The following is a 24,863-nucleotide window of genomic DNA, read 5'->3' on the forward strand; positions in this document are numbered from 1 at the left end:
GTAGGGGACTTACTGTAAGTCACTATGGCCAGGGCACTGAGATCTTCTGACGAGCTGAAGCTGGGATTATGTTCCATCCCAGGACTGAAGCATCCCCAGGACAACTGGTGGAGAAGGGCTCACGGATGCTGAGGGGAGAAGTAAGAAATGTCCCCTTTATGCATAGAACCCAAAAGTAAGATCTACCTATCTGAATCCAAAGCTTTCCCACTCTTTCCTCTGTGCTCTGAGTCACAGAACAAAAGGTCCTCAGGACTAGTGACCCTTACTTGTCTCCTAGACCCATCACCAACTGGAATGTAAATCAAGATTACAATATTTGTCGGAAAAGTTTGAAATATTATGTGAAAGATTACGAACTTCATTATGAATTTAATTTGGCTTTATCAAAAAAATTTACCTTGTTTTTAGTCTGCTTCAACAAACTTCCAAACAGGAGTGGCCATCTTAGAAAATTTAATTCCATTAGGAAAAAAATTATCTTCAATAAAGCTTCAGATTATCTTGTTTCATCAATATATCATTTACTCCAATGTTACATCAAAAACTTTAACTTTTAGGCCTTTAGCCATCAATGACCTACTTCCAATCAACTTGGTAACTTCTTTAGACCTCACTTTCAGAGAAGTGAAAAAAAAAAAGACTATTTGCATTTTGTATTTTTTCTCTGTACTTTCAGCTGAACTTCATTTCAATAAAAGTTTAAATAGCACAGCTGAGTCACTGTCTCAACAAACTTCTATTGGCCTCTGCGTTGGGCCACCATGAAGCGTTAGGGACTGGATTTAAGCTTACCTCCGTCAACTAAAAAAATCAAATATATGAAACAATGGTTTTCGGACACTGGACAACGGCCAGTGCAGGATGTGATGCTTAAAGAGGGGAAAGCAAGTGGGCCAGGCGTGTCCAGGCTACACCCGAGGCAGGGCCAGCGGCCTGGCTGCCTGGGGCAGTCAGGGCTCCAGGACCCGCAGCAGGACGCACTCCGGGACCCGGAGCTCCGACGAACGCTACACGAAGGAAACCACGGAGCCGGGGGACTCGAAGACCCGCCCCACCTGCCTCCGCGCCCCGCTCTCCACACTCCGCCCCCGACACTTGCGCGAGCGCGCGCGGCGGCGAGCATGCGCGGCGCGGCCCTGTGCGGCGCGCAGCAGATGAGCATGCGCGGTGTGAAAGCACCGCCCAAGCGATAGAGGCGTCTGTACCGTGCTCAGGGCAGAGCCGGTGAGCATGCGCAGTGTGGCTGCACGAAGGGCGGGACCTGTGAGCATGCGCAGTGTGGCAGAGCCGCAGCGGGCTTCCGGAAAGTGGTGCTCAGCGTGGGGCAGGACTGGGCCGTTGAGCATGCGCGCTGGCGTGCGACCGGAGCGGCGGCGGTTGCTAGGCAACGGCGAGCCACAGAGGTGGAGGGCGTCGGCAGCGGTGGGTGTGCAGAGGGTGGGGTCGGTTCCGCTGCAGGTGCGGCCCCGGGTGGAGTAAAGAGGAGGGGTGGGATGGGTTGGGGAGGGCAGGGGAGGGGGCGCCCTGGAGGCGGGAGCGGCCGGGACTGTCCTGTGCAGCCCCAAAGGTCCTCGGGTCCCCAGGGCAGCCCGCCTACTCCGTGGCCATCCCTTGGTAGGGCCTAGAACGGTCACTGTCTGAGAACCACAACCAACCCGTTACTGAAAGGGGGTCCACGGTTAACATATACAGTGGACCCTTGAACGAGGGTGTGAACTGCCGGGCCCACCTGCAGGCCGTACCCGGATTTTCTTCAGCAAATATGTACCGCAGTGCTACATTCTCCCTGGCGGGGGACGGGGGTCGGGGGTCGGGTGGAGGCTGACTCTGGGACTTGAGCGTCCTGGGGTTTTGGTGAAAACCGGCGGGTCCTGGAACCAGTCCCACGGATACCCAGGGACAGGAGGGCTGTCATTTTACAACTGTTTCTGTGCTTCTGGCCAACCTGGGTGGAATCTCATCAAAAATGTAAAACAAGGAATTCCTAAGTTATAAAACCTGGCAACACAGTGTGTCCAATTGTCTTTTAAAAACTGTTTCTCTGGTGTTCCTGTGTTTTTAACTAGCATGTTTATAAATTAGCTTAAAGTCACTTAGATCGGTAACTAATTACTTTGCCACCACAGTGGTATCTTTTTACCAAGCCCTACCTCTTTTAACTAATTGTTAACAATGGAATTTACAAAGAAAAAATATTCCTATTAATTTTAGCTCTTAATACTGGGTAAGGATTAAGTTTCTAACCCTACCGCTGCCACAGACTAATTATATAATTTTGGAGGAGTCAGTAATCTCTGGATATGTTTTCTCCTTTTAAAATGAAGTTGGACTAAATAGTTGAAAATAGTTTCTAATGCTGAAATTTAACGGCACTATAGGACTTACAAGGGGCACAGTTTTTAAAAGCTCTTGATGTTAAGCCCAGTGGCTTACAGTGTAGACACTTGAGATAAAATTGTCGACTGCAGATAGCTAGCTATGATTATTAAACAATTTTTAGGATAATGCAAACTATATTCTGCCAGGTTGTGGGCATTTTTAAAGTAGAAGATTCTGTTAGTGATTTTTCAGCATTTTAAATACCTTCTACCATTTCTTCAGCCTAGACTGTTGTGATGCAATATTAGATGGAAACTCCTTCATTCTCCTCTTGATGCCAGAATTGAAGGGGAACGGGGTTGCCATAGAAGCTGTCACCTCACTGCTAAGGGGTCTTGGGGATCTCACAGACTCCTTTCCACTATGCTTGCTTTCCTCATTCTGCACTCACCCCTGAGGAAGCTCATTCTGCAGGACTAACTGAATATAGGTGTTGATCCTCAGATACATATTTGGATTAATTCGTCTCTCGTCTTACAATCAGGCCCGCAGCAGTACTCCCTAGATTACTCCAGCAGTTTACTGTTCCTCCCCATCCCAATATATTTTGGACTCTCGTCTTCATAAGATATACCCTTGTCTAAAAACTGAAAGGGCCAATTCCAAATTCTTCCACCAGCTTTTTTTTTTTTTTTTTTTTGTCTGCGTTGGGTCTCCTTTGCTGCGCGCAGGCTTTCTCTAGTTGCGGCGAGCGGGGGCTACTCTTTGTTGCGGTGCGCGGGCTTCTCACTGTGGTGACTTCTCTTGTTGCAGAGCATGGGCTCTAGGCGCGTGGGCTTCAGTAGTTGTGGCACGTGGGCTCAGTAGTTGTGGCTCATGGGCTCTAGAGCACAGGCTCAGTAGTTGTGGCGCACGGGCTTAGTTGCACTGCAGCATGTGGGATCTTTCCAGACCAGGGCTCGAACCCGTGTCCCCTGCATTGGCAGGAGGATTCTTAACCACTGCGCCACCAGGGAAGCCCCTTTCCGTAAGCTTTGAAGGGAACTGGATCAAGAATAACTGTTTACAGAGTATCTTCTGTGTAGAAGGACCTATTTTAGATACTTTACAAAGGTTGTCTCATTTAATCCTAACAGTAACCCTGCAAGGAGAGCGTTATTATATCTGTCTTGAGGTGGGGAAACAACCTCAGATATGCTATGTATCTTGTAGAAACAGGTAGAGCAAGACTAGAACCCATGTTTGTGCCTCATATTCTGTATGTCTCTGTTGTGGACAGAGTGAAGTCAGACAGTATTCCTCTTACATCCCAGGGCGTCCACTGTTCCCTTCTCCTCTAAAACATAAACACTTGCTGAGTTCTGGAGTGCCTGTGCTTTTCTTGTACCTGTGGGGTAGCATGTTCATTGCCCGCTCTGTGTCCTTCAAATCCCTGTTTTAATATTATCCCTTTAAGAGGTATTTCACTTACATTCTCTGATCTTTGTAGTCTGAAATTTTGTTGTATTCACGTATAGTATCATTACGTTTAGCAACAGATTGTTCTCATTCATATTAATAGGTTCCCTCCAACTATCAGGAGAGCTGCTTGAGGACAGGTGAATCAAGTCATGACCGGCTTGAGTTCCTCTGGGATCAGAGCACAGAGCTTCGTGCTGTGCTGGTGCGCATTCATCATCAGTCAGACTCTCCATATTTCTCTTCCCCGTAAACTTCATCAGAGATTTTACGTACGCTCTAACGTTGGCTTTCTGTTGGCTTTTTTACAGTGGAAGAATCAAAGGACTGGGATATGAAATGGTGATATAATTTGATATAGCCAAGCAACCACTTCTCCTGAGTCAGCATGTTAAAAAATAAGGTACACAATCCTTTTTAAAACATACACATTGTTTTACTCATGAATATATTTTAATTCAGCTATTTGACCGTATAAAAAATAGTTTGCAAACCTTGCTTCAGTGAGGAACTGTCAGCTGTAGTACTTGGTGTAAGCATCTCTTAGCTGCATGGGAATTGTATTTTGTATAAGTTTTCACTAAAAAAGCATACACTTAAATGCAAGATTCTCTTTAGTATCACAGGAGCAAGCTTGGCCTGGAGTCTAATTATTGTGAAGCAGAATGTGCTCAGGCACGCCCAGCTTATATACGTCAGAATGCATTTATTCATATTATGATTAAGGCCTTAGTAATTAAGTGAAAAGATGTTACTATGTCATTAACGTAAATGGTGAGACTGGGCTTTGCTCCCCTGACTTGGGTAACGACGGGTGAAGCATTCTTTACTACTGGATTTGGTCTGGTATGCCATCAAGGTTGAGTGTTAAAGCATAAGCTTTCTTGTAAATGGTACATTAGATAATGTTCTGCATGTAAGGCTTTTTTCCCCACTTTTTAGGGTCATTCATCTAAACAGGATAACTTAGCAGTCACTGCAGTGGCTTTACAAGATCACATTTTACATGATCTTCAACTTCGAAATCTTTCAGTAGCAGATCATTCTAAGACAAAGGACAAGTGTACAAACGTACATTCTTGGACAGAGAACAGATCCAAGTCTCTAAAAAGAAATACAAAAGCAATAATAGATACTGGACTTAAAAAAACCACCCAAGGCCCTAAAGTGGAAGATCCAGAAAAAGAATACGTTCTTGATCCAAAACCACCACCATTAACTTTAGGTAAGCTAATCTTCATTCGTATTTTGACTTATTAGCGCTAAAGAATCTAGTTGAGATTAATAGTACCATTTTCTCTGGTACAGAAATTATTTTAACTTATAATCTTACAGAAAGATATGTCTGTACTGAAGTTTAAAAACGATAATGGGGCCAATTTGAGCAAGAAAATAAAGATAGTAATGATAAGTAGAGTAAGAATAAGTAAAAACAGAATAAAGTAGATATCCATTAATCTACAGTGACAGAAATAAATAATTGAAGAAATAAATAAGTAATGGGAAAGTCTCTTTCTTACAGTAGAATGACAACTATAAGTATAGTAGACCAGAGCTAGAAATAGAAAATCACCATGTGGTAAAGACCACACTGATAACAACCATCTGAGGATGCTGGAACTAGCGGGGGAGTCACGTTGAGACACAGGTGGGGGCACAGCCTCATGGCATTGCCCCAGGGGCCAACTCACCGCAGGAGAAGTGACAGCACCTTTACCAAGTGACAAAGTCTGACGCCAGGCTCTCAGAAGGACGCAGATCCCTCCTAGGGCATTCTCGCCAAAGATGCATCTCCGAGTGTAACTCTGAGGAAACCTTAGATGACCCTGGTGGAAGGACATTCTACACAGTTCCTGGCCAGCACTCTGCAAAAGCATCAAGAGAAGCAAATAAAGACTGAGGTGCTGTCCCAGATCCTGGGAGGCCAAGGGGACAGGCCAACTGAGCCCTGTGAGTGATCAGGGTCAGAACAAAAGGACGTCAGTGAGACAAGAATGACATCCTGTGGGGAGTATAGATTAATCGAGAGCACTGGATCAACATAAATTGCTAGATTGGACCGTGGCACTCAGGTCGTGTAAAGTGTGAACATCTGGGGAAGCCGAGTGCAAGGCACGTGAGGATTCTTTACACGGTTTTACAACCGTTTACAAGTCCGAGATTATTTTAAACTGCAAAGTTAGGAATAGAAAAGGTTTTGATTTTTATTTATTATTTTTATTTTTTGCAAGGGAGGCTGGGAAGTAAGGTCCAGCTGTGTGCCCAGGAGGAGGGGAACAGGCTGGTGAACATCAGCTAGCTTCCACCATAGATTCAAAGGATTAAAAGGGTTTATCCCTGCGAAGAAAGAGGAAGAATGTTCTTGACGGAGAAGACAGAGGCAGGGCTCTGAGGCAAGAGAGCTGGGGCGTTTGAGGAGCTGAAATAAGAACAGAGTGGCGGAGCCTGGTGAGCCGGGATGGAGGAGAGTGGGAGAGCAGGGAAGATATGGGAGGGGTCGGATGAGGAGAGGGGCTTGGGGTTTTAAAATTTTTGTTGTGGTAAAATATACATAGCATCTGCCCACTCTCACCACTATTATTCAACATAGTTTTGGAAGTCTTAGCCACAGCAGTCAGAGAAGAAAAAGAAATAAAACGAATCCAAATCAGAAAAGAAGTAAAGCTGTCACTGTTTGCAGATGACGTGATACTATACATAGAGAATCCTAAAGATGCTACCAGAAAACTACTAGAGCTAATCAATGAATTTGGTAAAGTAGCAGGATACAAAATTAATGCACAGAAGTACCTTGCATTCCTATACACTTAGGATGAAAAATCTGAAAGTGAAATTATGGAAACTCTCCCATTTACCATTGCAACAAAAAGAATAAAATACCTAGGAATAAACCTACTTAAGGAGACAAAAGACCTGTATGCAGAAAATTATAAGACACTGATGAAAGAAATTAAAGATGATACAAATAGATGGAGAGATATACCATGTTCTTGGATTGGAAGAATCAACATTGTGAAAATGGCTCTACTACCCAAAGCAATCTACAGATTCAATGCAATCCCTATCAAGGTACCAGTGGCATTTTTCACAAACTAGAACAAAAAATTTCAGAATTTGTATGGAAACACAAAACACCCCGAATAGCCAAAGCAATCTTGAGAAAGAAAAATGGAGCTGGAGGAATCAGGCTCCTGGACTTCAGACTATACTACAAAGCTACAGTCATCAAGACAGTATGGTACTGGCACAAAAACAGAAATATAGATGAATGGAACAGGATAGAAAGTCCAGAGATAGGGCTTCCCTAGTGGTGCAGTGGTTAAGAATCTGCCTGCCAATGCAGAGGACACGGGTTCAAGCCCTGGTCAGGGAAGATCCCACATGCCACAGAGCAATTAAGCCCGTGAGCCACAACTACTGAAACCTGTGCACCTAGAGCCCGTGCTCCACAACAAGAGAAGCCACCGCAATGTGAAGCCCGCGCACCTCAACAAAGAGAAGCCCCGCTCACCGCAACAAGAGAAAGCCCGCGTGCAGCAAAAATATAATAAATAAATTCATAAAAAAAAAGAAAGTCCAGAGATAAACCCATGGACATATGGTCAACTTATCTTTGATAAAGGAGGCAAGAATATACAATGGAGAAAAGACAGCCTCTTCAATAAGTGGTGCTGGGAAAACTGGACAGCTACATGTAAAAGAATGAAATTAGAACACTCCCTAACACCATACACAAAAATAAACTCAAAATGGGTTAAAGACCTAAATGTAAGGCCAGACATTATCAAACTCTTAGAGGAAAACACAGGCAGAACACTCTATGACATAAATCACAGCAAGATCCTTTTTGACCCACCTCCTAGAGAAATGGAAATAAAAACAAAAATAAACGAATGGGACCTAATGAAACTTAAAAGCTTTTGCACAGCAAAGGAAACCATAAACAAGATGAAAAGACAACCCTCAGAAAGGGAGAAAATATTTGCAAATGAAGCAACTGACAAAGGATTAATCTCCAAAACTTACAAGCAGCTCATGCAGCTCAATATCAAATAAACAAACAATGCAATCCAAAAACGGGCAGAAGACCTAAATAGACATTTCTCCAAAGAAGATATACAGATTGACAACAAACACATGAAAGAATGCTCAACATCATTAATCATTAGAGAAATGCAAATCAAAACTACAATGAGATATCATCTCACACCGGTCAGAATGGCCATCATCAAAAAATCTATAAACAGTAAATGCTGGAGAGGGTGTGGAGAAAAGGGAACCCTCATACACTGTTGGTGGGAATGTAAATTGATACAGTCACTATGGAGAACAGTATGGAGGTTCCTTAAAAAACTAAAAATAGAACTACCATACGACCCAGCAATCCCACTACTGGGCATATACCCTGAGAAAACCATAATTCTAAAAGAGTCATGTACCAATCTTCATTGCAGCTCTGTTTACAATAGCCAGGACATGGAAGCAACCTAAGTGTCCATGACAGATGAATGGATAAAGAAGATGTGGCACATATATACAATGCAATTTACTCAGCCATAAAAAGAAACGAAATTGAGTTATTTGTAGTGAGGTGGATGGACCTAGAGTCTGTCATACAGAGTGAAATAAGTCAGAAAGAGAAAAACAAATACCGTATGCTAACACATATATATGGAATCTAAAAAAAATGGTCAGGAAGAACCAAGGGGCAAGATGGGAATAAAGACGCAGACCTACTAGAGAATGGACTTGAGGATATAGGGAGGGGGAAGGGTAAGCTGTGACAAAGTGAGAGAGTGGCACGGACATATATACACTACCAAATGTAGAACTGATAGCTAGTGGGAAGCAGCCGCATAGCACAGGGAGATCAGCTCAGTGGTTTGTGACCACCTAGAGGGGTGGGATAGGGAGGGTGGGAGGGAGGGAGAGGCAAGAGGGAGGAGATATGGGGATGTATGTATATGTATAACTGATTCACTTTGTTATAAAGCAGAAACTAATACACCGTTGTAAAGCAATTATGTATAACTGATTCACTTTGTTATAAAGCAGAAACTAACACACCATTGTAAAGCAATTATACTCCAATAAAAATGTTAAAAAAAAAACGAGAAAAAACTATACATGACATCAAATTTACCATTTCAACCATTTTTAAGTGCACAGTTCAGTGGCATTAAGCGCATTCCCACTGTTGAGCGACCATCGCCGCTGTCCGTCTCCAGGACGTTTTCATCTTCCCAAACTCTGTCCCCGCCCCCAGCCTTGGGCAACCGCGAATTCACTTTGTGTCTCTACAAATCTGGCTACTTTAGGAGCCGCGTATAATAGCAGTCATATGATACTTGTGCTTTTGTGCTTATTGCTTTTAGCATAACATCTCCAAGGTCCGTTCATGTTGTAGCACTATCAGAATTTCATTCTTGTTTAGGACGGAATACCATTCCATTGCCTGCATGTAGCACATTTGGTTTATCCATTCCATCAGTGGACACTTGAGCTGTTTCTCCCTTACGGTTACTGTGAATAATGCTGCTGTGAACATTGGTGTACAAATATCTGCTTGAGTCCCTGCTTTGAGTTCTTTGGCGAATACACCAAGAGGAGGAATTGCTGGATCGTATTTAATTTTTTGATGAAGCACCATGAAGTTTTCACGGAAAGTAGGTTTGGCTGGGACCTTGCGTCCGAGGGCAGGTGACGGATGGAGGAGGAGCCGAAGGCCTGTGGGCAGGAGCTGAACCACAAAGAGGGAGCATGAGGTCGCTGCGGTGCCCAGTGGACACTTTGTCATTCTCCCCGGAACTGCTAACAGTGCTAGTTCTGTCCTGGACACGGCATCTCACAAGAGAGGCGCAGGCTTGGAGAATGTGACAGTGATTTAGTGACTGTCTTCCATGTGCATGTACAGTTTACAGAAATGATCAAGCAGCCTCAGAGCAGTCACCTGAGCAGGGTAGATGTAAATTAGACATCAGGAAGAGAATCCCAGTTTGGAGTAAATGAGTCATTCTTTCAGTAGCTCTTATTTTGAAAATCTAATTATTATGCATATTAGTTACTAATGAGGTTGGACCACATGTTCTTTTTTTTTTTCTAACATCTTTATTGGAGTATAACTGCTTTACAATGGTGTCTTGGTTTCTGCTTTATAACAAAGTGAATCAGCTATACATATACATATATCCCCATATCTCCTCCCTCCTGCATGGTAACAAAGCACCGAGCTGGTCTCCCTGTGCTATGCGGCTGCTTCCCACTAGCTATCTATTTTACATTTGGTAGTGTATATATGTCCATGCCACTCTCTCACTTCGTCCCAGCTTACCTTTCCCCCTCCCTGTGTCCTCAAGTCCATTCTCTACGTCTGCATCTTTATTGCTGTCCTGCCCCTAGGTTCTTCAGAACTTTTTTTTTTTTTTAGATTCCACATATATGTGTTAGCATACGGTATTTGCTTTTCTCTTTCTGACTTAACTTCACTCTGTATGACAGACTCTAGGTCCATCCACCTCACTACAAATAACTCAATTTCGTTTATTTTATGGCTGAGTAATATTGCATTGTATATATGTGCCACATCTTCTTTATCCATTCATCTGTCATGGACACTTAGGTTGCTTCCATGTCCTGGCTATTGTAAACAGAGCTACAATGAAGATTGTGGTACATGACTCTTTCTGAATTATGGTTTTCTCAGGGTATATGCCCAGTAGTGGGATTGCTGGGTCGTATGGTAGTTCTATTTTTAGTTTTTTAAGGAACCTCCATACTGTTCTCCATAGTGGCTGTATCAATTTACATTCCCACCAACAGTGTATGAGGGTTCCCTTTTCTCCACACCCTCTCCAGCATTTATTGTTTATAGATTTTTTGATGATGGCCATTCTGACTGGTGTGAGGTGATACCTCATTGTAGTTTTGATATGCATTTCTCTAATGATTAATGATGTTGAGCATTCTTTCATGTGTTTGTTGTCAATCTGTATATCTTCTTTGGAGAAATGTCTATTTAGGTCTTCTGCCCGTTTTTGGATTACGTTGTTTGTTTTTTTGATATTGAGCTGCATGAGCTGCTTGTAAGTTTTGGAGATTAATCCTTTGTCAGTTGCTTCATTTGCAAATATTTTCTCCCATTCTGAGGGTTGTCTTTTCATCTTGTTTATGGTTTCCTTTGCTGTGCAAAAGCTTTTAAATTTCATTAGGTCCCATTTGTTCATTTTTGCTTTTATTTCCCTTACTCTGGAAGGTGGGTCAAAAAGGATCTTGCTGTGATTTATGTCATAGAATGTTCTGCCTATGTTTTCCTCTAAGAGTTTTATAGTGTCGGCCCTTACATATAGGTCTTTAATCCATTTTGAGTTTATTTTTGTGTATGGTGTTAGGGAGTGTTCTAATTTCATTCTTTTACATGTAGCTGTCCAGTTTTCCCAGCACCACTTATTGAAGAGGCTGTCTTTTCTCCATTGTATATTCTTGCCTCCTTTATCAAAGATAAGGTGACCATATGTGTGTGGGTTTATCTCTGGGCTTTCTATCCTGTTCCATTGATCTATATTTCTGTTTTTTGTGCCACTACCATACTGTCTTGATTACTGTAGCTTTGTAGTATAGTCTGAAGTCAGGGAGCCTGATTCCTCTAGCTCTGTTTTTCTTTCTCAAGATTGCTTTGGCTATTCAGGGTCTTTTGTGTTTCCATACAAATTGTGAAATTTTTTGTTCTAGTTCTGTGAAAAATGCCATTGGTACCTTGATAGGGATTGCATTGAATCTGTAGATTGCTTTGGGTAGTATAGTCATTTTCACAATGTTGATTCTTCCAATCCAAAAACATGGTATATCTCTCCATCTGTTTGTATCATCTTTAATTTCTTTCATCAGTGTCTAATAGTTTTCTGCATACAGGTCTTTTGTGTCCTTAGGTAGGTTTATTCCTAGGTATTTTATTGTTTTTGTTGCAGTGGTAAATGGGAGTGTTTCCTTAATTTCTCTTTCAGATTTTTCATCATTAGTGTAGAGGAATGCAAGAGATTTCTGTGCATTAATTTTGTATCCTGCTACTTTACCAAATTCATTGATTACCTCTAGTATTTTTCTGGTAGCATCTTTAGGATTCTCTACATATAGTGTCATGTCATCTGCAAACAGTGACAGCTTTACTTCTTTTCCAATTTAGATTCCTTTTAATTCTTTTTTCTTTTCTGATTGCTGTGGCTAAAACTTACAAAACTATGTCGAATAATACTGGTGAGAGTGGACAGCTTTGTCTTGTTCCTGATCATAGAGGAAATGGTTTCAGTTTTTCACCATTGAGAATGATGTATCATGTATCATTTAAAGCTTGTGTTTCCTTATTTATTTTCATTTTGCATGATCTGTCCATTGGTGAAAGTGGGGTGTTAAAGTCCCCTACTATTACTGTGTTACTGTCAATTTCCCCCTTTATGGCTGTTAGCATTTGCCTTATGTATTGAGGTGCTCCTATGTTGGGTGCATAAATATTTACAATTGTTATATCTTCTTCTTGGATTCCCTTGATCATTATGCAGTGTCCTTCTTTGTCTCTTGTAATAGTCTTTATTTTAAAGTCTATTTTATCTGATATGAGAATCGCCACTCCAGCTTTCTTTTGATTTCCATTTGCATGGAATATCTTTTTCCATCCCCTCACTTTCAGTCTGTATGTGTCCCTAGGTCCAAAGTAGGTCTCTTGTAGACAGCATATATACAGGTCTTGTTTTTGTATCCATTCAGCCAGTCTATGTCTTTTGGTTTGAGCATTGAATCCATTTACATTTAAGGTAGTTATTGATATCTATGTTCCTATTACCATTTTCTTAACTGTTTTGGGTTTGTTATTGTAGGTCTTTTCCTTCTCTTGTGTTTCCTGCCTAGTGAAGTTCCTTTAGCATTTGTTGTAGAGCTGGTTTGGTGGTGCTGAATTCTCTTAGCTTTTGCTCATCTGTAAAGGTTTTAATTTCTCCATCAAATCTGAATGAGATCCTTGCTGGGTAGAGTAATCTTGGTTGTAGGTTTTTCTCTTTCATCACTTTAAATATGTCCTGCCACTCCCTTCTGGCTTGCAGAGTTTCTGCTGAAAGATCAGCTGTTAACCTTATGGGGATTCCCTTGTATGTTGTTTGTTGTTTTTCCCTTGCTGCTTTTAATATATTTTCTTTGTATTTAATTTTCGATAGTTTGATTAATATGTGTCTTGGCATGTTTCTCCTTGGATTTATCCTGTACGGGACTCTCTGCACTTCCTGGACTTGATTAACTCTTTCCTTTCCCATATTAGGGAAGTTTTCAACTATAATCTCTTCAAATATTTTCTCAGTCCCTTTCCTTTTCTCTTCTTCTTCTGGGACCCTTATAATTCGAATGTTGGTGCATTTAATGTTGTCCCAGAGGTCTCTAAGATTGTCCTCAATTCTTTTCATTCTTTTTTCTTTATTCTGCTCTGCAGTAGTTATTTCCACTATTTTATCTTCCACATCACTTGTCCATTCTTCTGCCTCAGTTATTCTGCTATTGATTCCTTCTAGAGAATTTTTCATTTCATTTATTGTGTTGTTCATCATTGTTTGTTTGCTCTTTAGTTCTTCTAGGTCCTTGTTCAATGTTTCTTGTATTTTCTCCATTCTGCTTCCAAGATTTTGGATCATCTTTACTATCATTACTCTGAATTCTTTTTCAGGTAGACTGCCTACTTCCTCTTCATTTGTTTGGTCTGGTGGGTTTTTACCTTGCTTCTTCATCTGCTGTGTGTTTCTCTGTGTTCTCATTTTGTTTAACTTACTGTGTTTGGGGTCTCCTTTTCACAGGCTGCAGATTCGTAGTTCCTGTTGTTTTTCGTGTCTGCCCCCGTGGGTAAGGTTGGTTCAGTGGCTTGTGGAGGCTTCCTGGTGGAGGGGACTGGTGCCTGTGTTCTGGTGGATGAGGCTGGATCTTGTCTTTCTGGTGGGCAGGACTGCATCCGGTGGTGTGTTTTCGGGTGTCTGTGAACTTACTATGATTTTAGGCAGCCTCTCTGCTAATGGGTGGGGTTGTGTTCCTGTCTTGCTAGTTGTTTGGCATGGGGTGTCCAGCAGTGTAGCTTGCTGGCCGTTGGGTGGAGCTGGGTCTTAGCATTGAGACAGAAATCTCTGGGAGAGCTCTCGCCAATTGATATTACGTGGGGCCGGGAGGTCTCTGGTGGTCCAGTGTCCTGAACTCGGCTCTCCTACCTCACAGGCTGAGGCCTGACACCAGGCCAGAGCACCAAGACCCTATTAGCCACACAGCTCACAAGAAAAGGGAGGAAAAAAGAAAGAAAACTAATAATAATAAATAAAATAAAATCATTAAAATAAAAAAATTTTTAAATTACTAAAATAAAAAGGTAATTAAAAAATAAAAGAGAGCAACCAAACCAGTAAACAAATCTACCAATGACAATAAACTCTAAATACTAAACTAAGATAAACATAAAACCAGAAACAAATTAGATGCATAAAGCAAACCCCAAGTCTACTGTTGCTCCCAAAGTCCACCGCCTCAATTTTGGGATGATTCGTTGTCTATTCAGGTATTCCACAAATGCAGGATACATCAGATTGATTGTGGAGATTTAATCCGCTGCCTCTGAGGCTGCTGGGAGAGATTTCCCTTTCTCTTCTTTGTTCGCGCAGCTCCCGGGGTTCAGCTTTGGGTTTGGCCCCACCTCTGCGTGTAGGTCGCCTGAGGGCGTCTGTCCTTCCCTGAGACAGGACGGGGTTAAAGGAGCAGCTGATTCGGGGGCTCTGGCTCCCTCAGGCCAGGGGGAGGGAGCGGTACGGAGGAGGCGGGGCGAGCCTGCAGCGGCAGAGGCGTCGTGACGTTGCAGCAGCCCGTGGCGCGCCGTGCGTTCTCCCGGGGAAGTTGTCCCCGGATCACGGGAGCCTGGCGGTGGCGGGCTGCACAGGCTCCTGGGAGGGGTGGTGTGGAGAGTGACCTGTGCTCGCACACAGGCTTCTTGGTGGCGGCAGCAGCAGCCTTAGAGTCTCATGCCCGTCTCTGGGGTCCACGCTGATGGCCGCGGCTCGCGCCCATCTCTGGAGCTCGTTTAGGCGGCGCTCTGACTCCCCTCTCCTCGCGCACCAGGAAACAAAGAGGCAAGAAAAAGTCTCTCGCCTGTTTGGCAGCTTCAGACCTTTTCCCGGACCCCCTCCCGGCTAGCTGTGGCGCACTAGCCCCTTCAGGCTGTGTTCACGCCGCCAACCCCAGTCCTCTCCCTGCGATCCGACCGCAGCCCGAGCCTCAGCTCCCAGCCCCCGCCCGCCCCGGCGGGGGAGCAGACAAGCCTCTCGGGCTGGTGAGTGCTCGTCGGCACGGATCCTCTGTGCGGGAATCTCTCCGCTTTGCCCTCCGCACCCCTGTGGCTGCGCTCTCCTCCGTGGCTCCGAAGCTCCCCCCTCTGCCACCCGCAGTCTCCACCTGTGAAGGAGCTTCCTAGTGTGTGGACACCTTTCCTCCTTCACAGCTCCCTCCCACTGGTGCAGGTCCCGTCCCTATTCTTTTTTTTTTTTTTTTTTAATAGAGATATTTTATTTATTTATTTTTTTTAAACATCTTTACTGAAGTACAATTGCCTTACAATGGTGTGTTAGCCTCTGCTCTACAACAAAGTGAATCAGTCATACATATACAATATGTTCCCATTTCTCTTCCCTCTTGCATCTCCCCCCCTCCCACCCTCCCCATCCCACCCCTCCAGGTGGTCACAAAGCACCGAGCTGATCTCCCCGTGCCACGCGGCTGCCTCCCACCAGCTATCCACTCCACATTTGGTAGTGCACACATGTCCATGACACTCCCCCACCCCGTCACATCTCACCCCACCCCCTCCCCATATCCTCAAGTCCATTCTCTGGTAGGTCTGTGTCTTTATTCCCGTCTTGCCACTAGGTTCTTCATGGCCTTTTTTTTTTTTTTTTCCTTAGATTCCGTATATATGTGTTAGCATACTGTATTTGTTTTTCTCTTTCTGACTTACTTCACTCTGTATGACAGACTCTAACTCCATCCACCTCATTACAAATACCTCCATTTCATTTCTTTTTATGGCTGAGTAATATTCCATTGTATATATGTGCCACATCTTCTTTATCCATTCATCTGTCGATGGACATTTAGGTTGCTTCCATGTCCTGGCTATTGTAAATAGAGCTGCAATGAACATTTTGGTACATGACTCTTTTTGACCTATTGTTTTCTCAGGGTATATGCCCAGTAGTGGGATTGCTGGGTCGTATGGTAGTTCTATTTGTAGTTTTTTAAGGAACCTCCATACTGTTCTCCATAGTGGCTGTATCAATTTACATTCCCACCAACAGTGCAAGAGTGTTCCCTTTCCTCCACACCCTCTCCAGCATTTATTGTTTCTAGATTTTTTGATGATGGCCATTCTGACCGGTGTGAGATGATATCTCATTGTAGTTTTGATTTGCATTTCTCTAATGATTAATGATGTTGAGCATTCTTTCATGTGTCTGTAGGCCATCTGTATATCTTCTTTGGAGAAATGTCTATTTAGGTCTTCTGCCCATTTTTGGATTGGGTTGTTCGTTTTATTGTTATTGAGCTGCATGAGCTGCTTGTAAATCTTGGAGATTAATCCTTTGTCAGTTGCTTCATTTGCAAATATTTTCTCCCATTCTGATGGTTGTCTTTTGGTCTTGTTTATGGTTTCCTTTGCTGTGCAAAAGCTTTTAAGTTTCATTAGGTCCCATTCGTTTATTTGTGTTCTTATTTCCATCTCTCTGGGAGCTGGGTCAAAAAGAATCTTGCTGTGATGTATGTCATAGAGTGTTCTGCCTATGTTTTCCTCTAAGAGTTTGATAGTGTCTGGCCTTACACTTAGGTCTTTAATCCATTTTGAGTTTATTTTTGTGCATGGTGTCAGGGAGTGTTCTAATTTCATACTTTTACATGTAGCTGTCCAATTTTCCCAGCACCACTTATTGAAGAGGCTGTCTTTTCTCCACTGTATATGCTTGCCTCCTTTATCAAAGATAAGGTGACCATATGTGTGTGGGTTTATCTCTGTGCTTTCTATCCTGTTCCATTGATCTATATTTCTGTTTTTGTGCCAGTACCAAACTGTCTTGATTACTGAAGCTTTGTAATATAGTCTGAAGTCAGGGAGCCTGATTCCCCCAGCTCCATTTTTCGTTCTCAAGATTGCTTTGGCTATTCGGGGTCTTTTGTGTTTCCATACAAATTGTGAAATTTTTTGTTCTAGTTCTGTGAAAAATGCCATTGGTACCTTGATAGGGATTGCATTGAATCTGTAGATTGCTTTGGGTAGTATAGTCATTTTCACAATGTTGATTCTTCCAATCCAGGAACATGGTATATCTCTCCATCTATTTGTATCATCTTTAATTTCTTTCATCAGTGTCTTATAATTTTCTGCATACAGGTCTTTTGTCTCCTTAGGTAGGTTTATTCCTAGATATTTTATTCTTTTTGTTGCAATGTTAAACGGGAGTGTTTTCTTAATTTCACTTTCAGATTTTTCATCATTAGTGTATAGAAATGCAAGAGATTTCTGTGCATTAATTTTGTATCCTGCTACTTTACCAAATTCATTGATTAGCTCTAGGAGTTTTCTGGTAGCATCTTTAGGATTCTCTATGTATAGTATCATGTCATCTGCAAATAGTGACAGCTTTACTTCTTCTTTTCCGATTTGGATTCCTTTTATTTCTTTGTCTTCTCTGATTGCTGTGGCTAACACTTCCAAAACTATGTTGAATAATAGTGGTGAGAGTGGGCAACCTTGTCTTGTTCCTGATCTTAGTGGAAATGTTTTCAGTTTTTCACCATTGAGGACAATGTTGGCTGTGGGTTTGTCATATATGGCCTTTATTATGTTGAGGAAAGTTCCCTCTATGCCTACTTTCTGCAGGGCTTTTATCATAAATGGGTGTTGAATTTTGTCGAAAGCTTTCTCTGCATGTATTGAGATGATCATATGGTTTTTCTCCTTCAATTTGTTAATATGGTGTATCACATTGATTGATTTGCATATGTTGAAGAATCCTTGCATTCCTGGGATAAACCCCACTTGATCATGGTGTATGATCCTTTTAATGTGCTGTTGGATTCTGTTTGCTAGTATTTTGTTGAGGATTTTTGCATCTATGTTCATCAGTGATATTGGCCTGTAGTTTTCTTTCTTTGTGTCATCTTTGTCTGGTTTTGGTACCAGGGTGATGGTGGCCTCGTAGAATGAGTTTGGGAGTGTTCCTCCCTCTGCAATATTTTGGAAGAGTTTGAGAAGGATAGGTGTTAGCTCTTCTCTAAATGTTTGATAGAATTCGCCTGTGAAGCCATCTGGTCCTGGGCTTTTGTTTGTTGGAAGGTTTTTAATCACAGTTTCAATTTCAGTGCTTGTGATTGGTCTGTTCATATTTTCTATTTCTTCCTGGTTCAGTCTCGGCAGTTTGTGCATTTCTAAGAATCTGTCCATTTCTTCCAGGTTGTCCATTTTATTGGCATAGAGTTGCTTGTAGTAATCTCTCATGATCGTTTGTATTTCTGCAGTGTCAGTGGTTACTTCTCCTTTTTCATTTCTAATTCTATTGATTTGAGTCTTCTCCCTTTTTCTCTTGATGAGTCTGGCTAATGGTTTATCAATTTTGTTTATCTTCTCAAAGAACCAGCTTTTAGTTTCATTGATTTTTGCTATTGTTTCCTTCATTTCTTTTTCATTTATTTCTGACCTAATCTTTATGATTTCTTTCCTTCTGCTGGCTTTGGGGTTTTTTGTTCTTCTTTCTCTAATTGCTTTAGGTGCAAGGTTAGGTTGTTTATTCGAGATGTTTCCTGTTTCTTGAGGTAGGCTTGTATTGCTATAAACTTCCCTCTTAGCACTGCTTTTGCTGCATCCCATAGGTTTTGGGTCATCGTATCTCCATTGTCATTTGTTTCTAGGTATTTTTTGATTTCCCCTTTGATTTCTTCAGTGATCACTTCGTTATTAAGTAGTGTATTGTGTAGCCTCCATGTGTTTGTATTTTTTACAGATCTTTTCCTGTAATTGATATCTAGTCTCATAGCGTTGTGGTCGGAAAAGATACTTGATACGATTTCAATTTTCTTAAATTTACCAAGGCTTGATTTGTGACCCAAGATATGATCTATCCTGGAGAATGTTCCATGAGCACTTGAGAAAAATGTGTATTCTGTTGTTTTTGGGTGGGATGTCCTATAAATATCAATTAAGTCCATCTTGTTTAATGTATCATTTAAAGCTTGTGTTTCCTTATTTATTTTCATTTTGGATGATCTGTCCATTGGTGAAAGTGGGGTGTTAAAGTCCCCTACTATGATTGTGTTGCTGTCGATTTCCCCTTTTATGGCTGTTAGTATTTGCCTTATGTATTGAGGTGCTCCTATGTTGGGTGCATAAATATTTACAATTGTTATACCTTCCTCTTGGATCGATCCCTTGATCATTATATAGTGTCCTTCTTTGTCTCTTGTAATAGTCTTTATTTTAAAGTCTATTTTGTCTGATATGAGAATTGTTACTCCAGCTTTCTTTTGATTTCCATTTGCATGGAATATCTTTTTCCATCCCCTCACTTTCAGTCTGTGTGTGTCTCTAGGTCTGAAGTGGGTCTCTTGTAGACAGCATATATATGGGTCTTGTTTTTGTATCCATTCAGCCAGCCTGTGTCTTTTGGTGGGAGCATTTAATCCATTTACATTCAAGGTAATTATCGATATGTATGTTCCTATTCCCATTTTCTTAAATGTTTTGGGTTTGTTATTGTAGGTGTTTTCCTTCTCTTGTGTTTCTTGCCTAGAGAAGTTCCTTTAGCATTTGTTGTAAAGCTGGTTTGGTGGTGCTGAACTCTCTCAGCTTTTGCTTGTCTGTAAAGGTTTTAATTTCTCCATCAAATCTGAATGAGATCCTTGCTGGGTAGAGTAATCTTGGTTGTAGGTTTTTCTCCTTCATCACTTTAAATATGTCCTGCCACTCCCTTCTGGCTTGCAGAGTTTCTGCTGAAAGATCAGATGTTAACCTTATGGGGATTCCCTTTGTGTGTTATTTGTTTTTTTTCCCTTGCTGCTTTTAATATGTTTTCCTTATATTTAATTTTTGACAGTTTGATTAATATGTGTCTTGGCGTGTTTCTCCTTGGGTTTATCCTGTATGGGACTCTCTGTGCTTCCAGGACTTGATTAACTATTTCCTTTCCCATATTAGGGAAGTTTTCAACTATAATCTCTTCAAATATTTTCTCAGTCCCTTTCTTTTTCTCTTCTTCTTCTGGGACCCCTATAATTCGAATGTTGGTGCGTTTAATGTTGTCCCAGAGGTCTCTGAGACTGTCCTCGGTTCTTTTCATTCTTTTTTCTTTATCCTGCTCTGCAGTAGTTATTTCCACCATTTTATCTTCCAGGTCACTTATCCTTTCTTCTGCCTCAGTTATTCTGCTATTGATCCCATCTAGAGTATTTTTAATTTCATTTATTGTGTTTTTCATCATTGCTTGGTTCCTCTTTAGTTCTTCTACGTCCTTGTTAAATGTTTCTTGCATTTTGTCTATTCTATTTCCAAGATTTTGGATCATCCTTACTATCATTATTCTGAATTCTTTTTCAGGTAGACTACCTATTTCCTCTTCATTTGTTAAGTCTGGTGTGTTTTGACCCTGCTCCTTCATCTGCTGTGTGTTTTTCTGTCATCTCATTTTGCTTATCTTACTGTGTTTGGGGTCTCCTTTTCACAGACTGCAGGTTTGTAGTTCCCGTTGTTTTTGGTATCTGTCCCCAGTGGCTAAGGTTGGTTCAGTGGGTTGTGTAGGCTTCCTGGTGTAGGGAACTAGTGCCTGAGCTCTGGTGGATGAGGCTGGATCTTGTCTTTCTGGTGGGCACATCCACGTCTGGTGGTGTATTTTGGGGTGTCTGTGGCCTTATTATGATTTTAGGCAGCCTCTCTGCTAATGGATGGGGCTGTGTTCCTGTCTTGCTAGTTGTTTGGCATAGGGTGTTCAGCACTGTAGCTTGCTGGTCATTGAGTGATGCTGGGTCTTGATGTTGAGATGGAGATCTCTGAGAGATTTTTGCCGTTTGGTATTACGTGGAGCTGGGAGGTCTCTTGTGGACCAGTGTCCTGAAGTTGGCTCTGCCACCTCAGAGGTACGGCCCTGATGCCTGGCTGGAGCACCAAGAGCCTTTCGTCCACACGGCTCAGAGTAAAAGGGAGAAAAAATAGAAAGAAAGAAAGAAAGAGGCTTTTGGGAGGTCTGACGTTTTCTGCCAGCGTTCAGTGGGTGTTCTGTAGGAGCAGTTCCACGTGTAGATGTATTTCTACTGTATCTGTGGGAAGGAAGGTGATCTCCACGTCTTACTCTTCCGCCATCTTCTCCCCCGAGCTCCGTCCCTATTCTTTTGTCTCTGTTTTTCCTTTTTTCTTTTGCCCTACCCGGTACGTGGGGATTTTCTTGCCTTTTGGGAGGTCTGAGGTCTGTCAGCGTTCAGTAGGTGTTCTGTAGGTGTTGTTCCACATGTAGATGTATTTCTGATGTATTTGTGGGGAGGAAGGTGATCTCCACGTCTTACTCCTCCGCCATCTTGAAGGTCCCCTGACATGCTCTTAATTATTATCCAAACATAGTATTGCACTTGGGTTTGCTGCCTTTCCTTGCTGATTTGCTGGAGTTCTTTGTGTCCTCTTCACATTAATCCCATGTTGTTTTAGCCACAGACAATATCTTCTCTGGGCCTGTCACCGTCTTTTACTTTTATGTCTGATTTTATATTTGAATAAAATCTTCATTCTGATTACTGTTAAGTCTATCAGTTTTTCTCTTTATCGTTTATGATTTGGGGGATTTAAATCCTTACCCATTCTGAGATCACAAAGATGTCCCCACATTTTCTTTACTACCTTTGAAGTTTTGCCTTTCACATTTAGGCCTCATCACAGTATATTTTGCAAATGGTTTGGGGAACATCAATTGGTATAACAATTTAAGTTAGATTCTTCCCTCAGACCATAAACCATCCTTAGCTGGCTGTGGCACCACCTTATGCGTATACCAACTTTTCTGTGTTTATGGGAAAGAGGGAGAGATAGAGTGTGTGTGATTGGGGCTTCTGTTTCTATGTCATTATCTCACTGTTTTAATTTATATAATTTTGTAATATGTCTTAATAACTGGGTAGGAAAAGACCCAAAATTTGTCCCCAAAAATCTCTTCCAAAAATATATTCTCTCAGTACATTAAAATACTGTAGGTAGGGACTTCCCTGGTGGTGCAGTGGTTAAGAATCTGCCTGCCAGTGCAGGGGACATGGGTTCGAGCCCTGGTCCGGGAAGATCCCACATGCCACGGAGCAACTAAGCCCGTGTGCCACAACTACTGAGCCTGCGCTCTAGAGCCCACGAGCCACAACTACTGAGCCCACGTGCCACAACAACTGAAGCCCGCGCACCTAGAGGCCGTGCTCTGCAACAAGAGAAGCCACCGCAGTGAGAAGCCCGCGCACCGCAACGAAGAGTAGTCCCTGCTCGCCGCAACTAGAGAAAGCCCGTGCGCAGCAATGAAGACCCAATGCGGCCAAAAAATAAATAAAAATTTTTTAAATAGTAAAAATAAAATACAGTAGGTGATCTTTCATTTTATCTTCATGGAGACATTTCTTCTAGAACCTTCCATCATCCTGCTCCCATCTGGACCAGTTGCTCTGTGGGGCTGGTGCAGAGCTGTTAACCCCGGATCTCTTCTCAGCATCATCCTGTGGATTGAGGACCTTTGGCTCTTTTGTGTTAGGTCTTCTTTCCCTTAGCTGACTCGTGCCTTGCAGTGAAGTTATCCCCCAGGAGCTTCCTAAGAGAGAGTGCATGAGAGGCCACATACAGGCTTGCAGACAAAACATACTTTTATTCTGTTCTGACATTGGATTGTGGCTAATAAGAGATTTTGATATGGGAATCTTTATCTCAGAATTTTGGAAGAATTGCCTTCTGGTGTCTGTGTTGCTATAGATATGTCTGATATGATTCTGATTCCTGGTCCTTTGGGATCTTTTTCTGCCTCTGCAGTTTCACAGTGACAGGACTTGGTGTGAGTCCTTCCTTCTGGGCCTTGCTGTGTCCCCTCAAGCTAGAAATGCAGGTCCTCTTCCGGGAGACATTTGGACTCTTTATTTACTCTCCGTTTTCTTTGCTTTCTTTCTGGAATGCCTGTCTTTCAGATGTCAGACTGATCCTTCAGTTTTCCTGTTTTCTGTCTCCTCCTATATTTTTCTACTTTGAGATTATCTTAACTTCCTCTCCCAGGCTTTGGTTGACTCACATTTCCGTTGAAGGCTGAAGGGTTTCCATTTTCAGGAGCTCTTTTTGGTACTCTGAGCGTTCCTGTTGCAGCTTCCTGTTCTTGTTTGGTAGACGTAACCCTTCACTCACTGTCCCTGAAGACGGCCCTGTAGGTTGACGCCGTGTCCACTCGATGGCCTGGGGTCGGGGTGGAGGGAGTGGAAGCTGGTGCTCACGGCCCCACCGCCATCCTGCCGAGCTTGTGGAACTTCCTTCTTCAGAGTGAGTGTTTCCACCGGATTGGTATTTCCGCATACCAGGCCTGCTCCAGCGTAGGCACGCGGTAGGTTCTCAAACACCGCTGAAGGAAGGGACTATCCTAACGGTGATCGCATGGCATAGGAATCTTTTAGCAAGGGAAGAACTGGATTGATGCTCACTTTACAAAGGCCACTGACGGCAGAAACAAGCTAAATTGGAAGGAGGCAATGCCAAAGGCCGAGAGAAGTTAGCTGAGAGATGGGGGAGACCTTTGGCCAATACCTGTGAAGACATTTGTAAAAGTGGGTATCAGTCCGGCCTACCTTATAGAATCATTATGAAAATGAAATAGATATGGGGAATTCTTTGTAAATAAAAGCCTAAAGCATAAATGTAAGATAGTATTCTCCTTGACTTCTGTGCACCCGTATATATAAAAGCAGCATTCTAAATATGGTGGAATAAAGTATGCAATGGAAATGTTTTGCTTTAATATTTGCACAATAGTGTCATTAAAATTATGCATGTTACCATATTCTAAAAGAGATTTAACTCATATTTCATATTGTTTTAACTTCAGCACAGAAGCTGGGCCTCTTTGAACCTCCCCCATTGCCACTGTCATCAGATGAATGGGAAAAAGTGAAGCAAAGATCCGTCCTGCAAGGGGCGTCCATGCAGCCGTGCCCAATATGCAAAGAAGAATTCGAACTTCGCCCGCAGGTGTTTAGCGTGAGCTTAGATAAGCAGGCCTGTGGGGCATTCTCTCGTGACTGGACTCTGAACTGGGGCTAAGGGAGTCCATGCTTCATTTTCCAGTCTCTTCCTCCTATGTGACCCTCAAAGACTTACATTTTGTTTCCATTAATTAAAGTATGTGTGTGAGAAAGAGCTAAACACCCTCATTAAACAGTCTTATTTACTGAATGCTGTTAATTCTCAAGTACAAAGTTTGTACAAAAGGAATGTTCCCATTCCAGTGGCCGTGAGCAGCTGGGGGTGAGTGGGGACACTGCTGGGAGAGTACCGAGGGCAGAAGGATGGGAACTTTTAAGTTGTTTTGTGACTTGAAACCATAAAAGAAAAACCAAGCTTGAATATCTCCAAAGAATCTGTGGAAGGATCTTTAAGTAAAATCTTTTAACAATCTTTATTCATGAAAGTTTACCATAGTAAGATTGATGATAATATGCATAATATACAATCAATCTATGTCATAGGGGTTTTTTCTATACGTACTTTGTCTGCCTAATTAAACTTTAATCTCCTGAAAGTTAGGGACTCTGCTATTCTTAGATTTTTTTTTTTTTTTTTGAGCTAATGGCCACCGTGTAGTGATTTCTCACATGCATAGCATTATGCTTCCTACACAGAGGCACTTGGAATTTTGCTTTAAAAAATACAGCAAATACAGTTAAAGGCAGGCTTAAAATTCACAGCCTAGGAACCCCAGCTTTACCTACTATACTGGCACGTAAACCCTCAAACTTAATTTGCTTTAATAAGTTTCACTGTTAATGAG

At 42.2% G+C, this 24,863-nt stretch overlaps 1 protein-coding gene across 2 annotated transcripts in view; it reads left to right on the plus strand.

Moving 5' to 3' along the window:
• The first annotated feature begins 1,346 nt into the window (after positions 1 to 1,346).
• The window catches only part of RNF32 (ring finger protein 32), a 47,811-nt gene continuing 24,294 nt past the window's right edge, over positions 1,347 to 24,863 (plus strand). For both annotated transcript variants that reach the window (XM_068549761.1, XM_068549763.1), the window contains exons 1-4: positions 1,347 to 1,425; positions 4,092 to 4,183; positions 4,723 to 5,005; positions 23,922 to 24,064. In XM_068549761.1, coding sequence (XP_068405862.1) covers positions 4,169 to 4,183; positions 4,723 to 5,005; positions 23,922 to 24,064 — 441 coding nt within the window. In that variant the 5' untranslated portion in view covers positions 1,347 to 1,425; positions 4,092 to 4,168. The remainder of the gene's footprint in view (positions 1,426 to 4,091; positions 4,184 to 4,722; positions 5,006 to 23,921; positions 24,065 to 24,863) is intronic.

This window comes from Eschrichtius robustus, chromosome 8 (genome assembly GCF_028021215.1).
Source record: "Eschrichtius robustus isolate mEscRob2 chromosome 8, mEscRob2.pri, whole genome shotgun sequence".
Lineage (NCBI taxonomy): Eukaryota > Metazoa > Chordata > Mammalia > Artiodactyla > Eschrichtiidae > Eschrichtius > Eschrichtius robustus.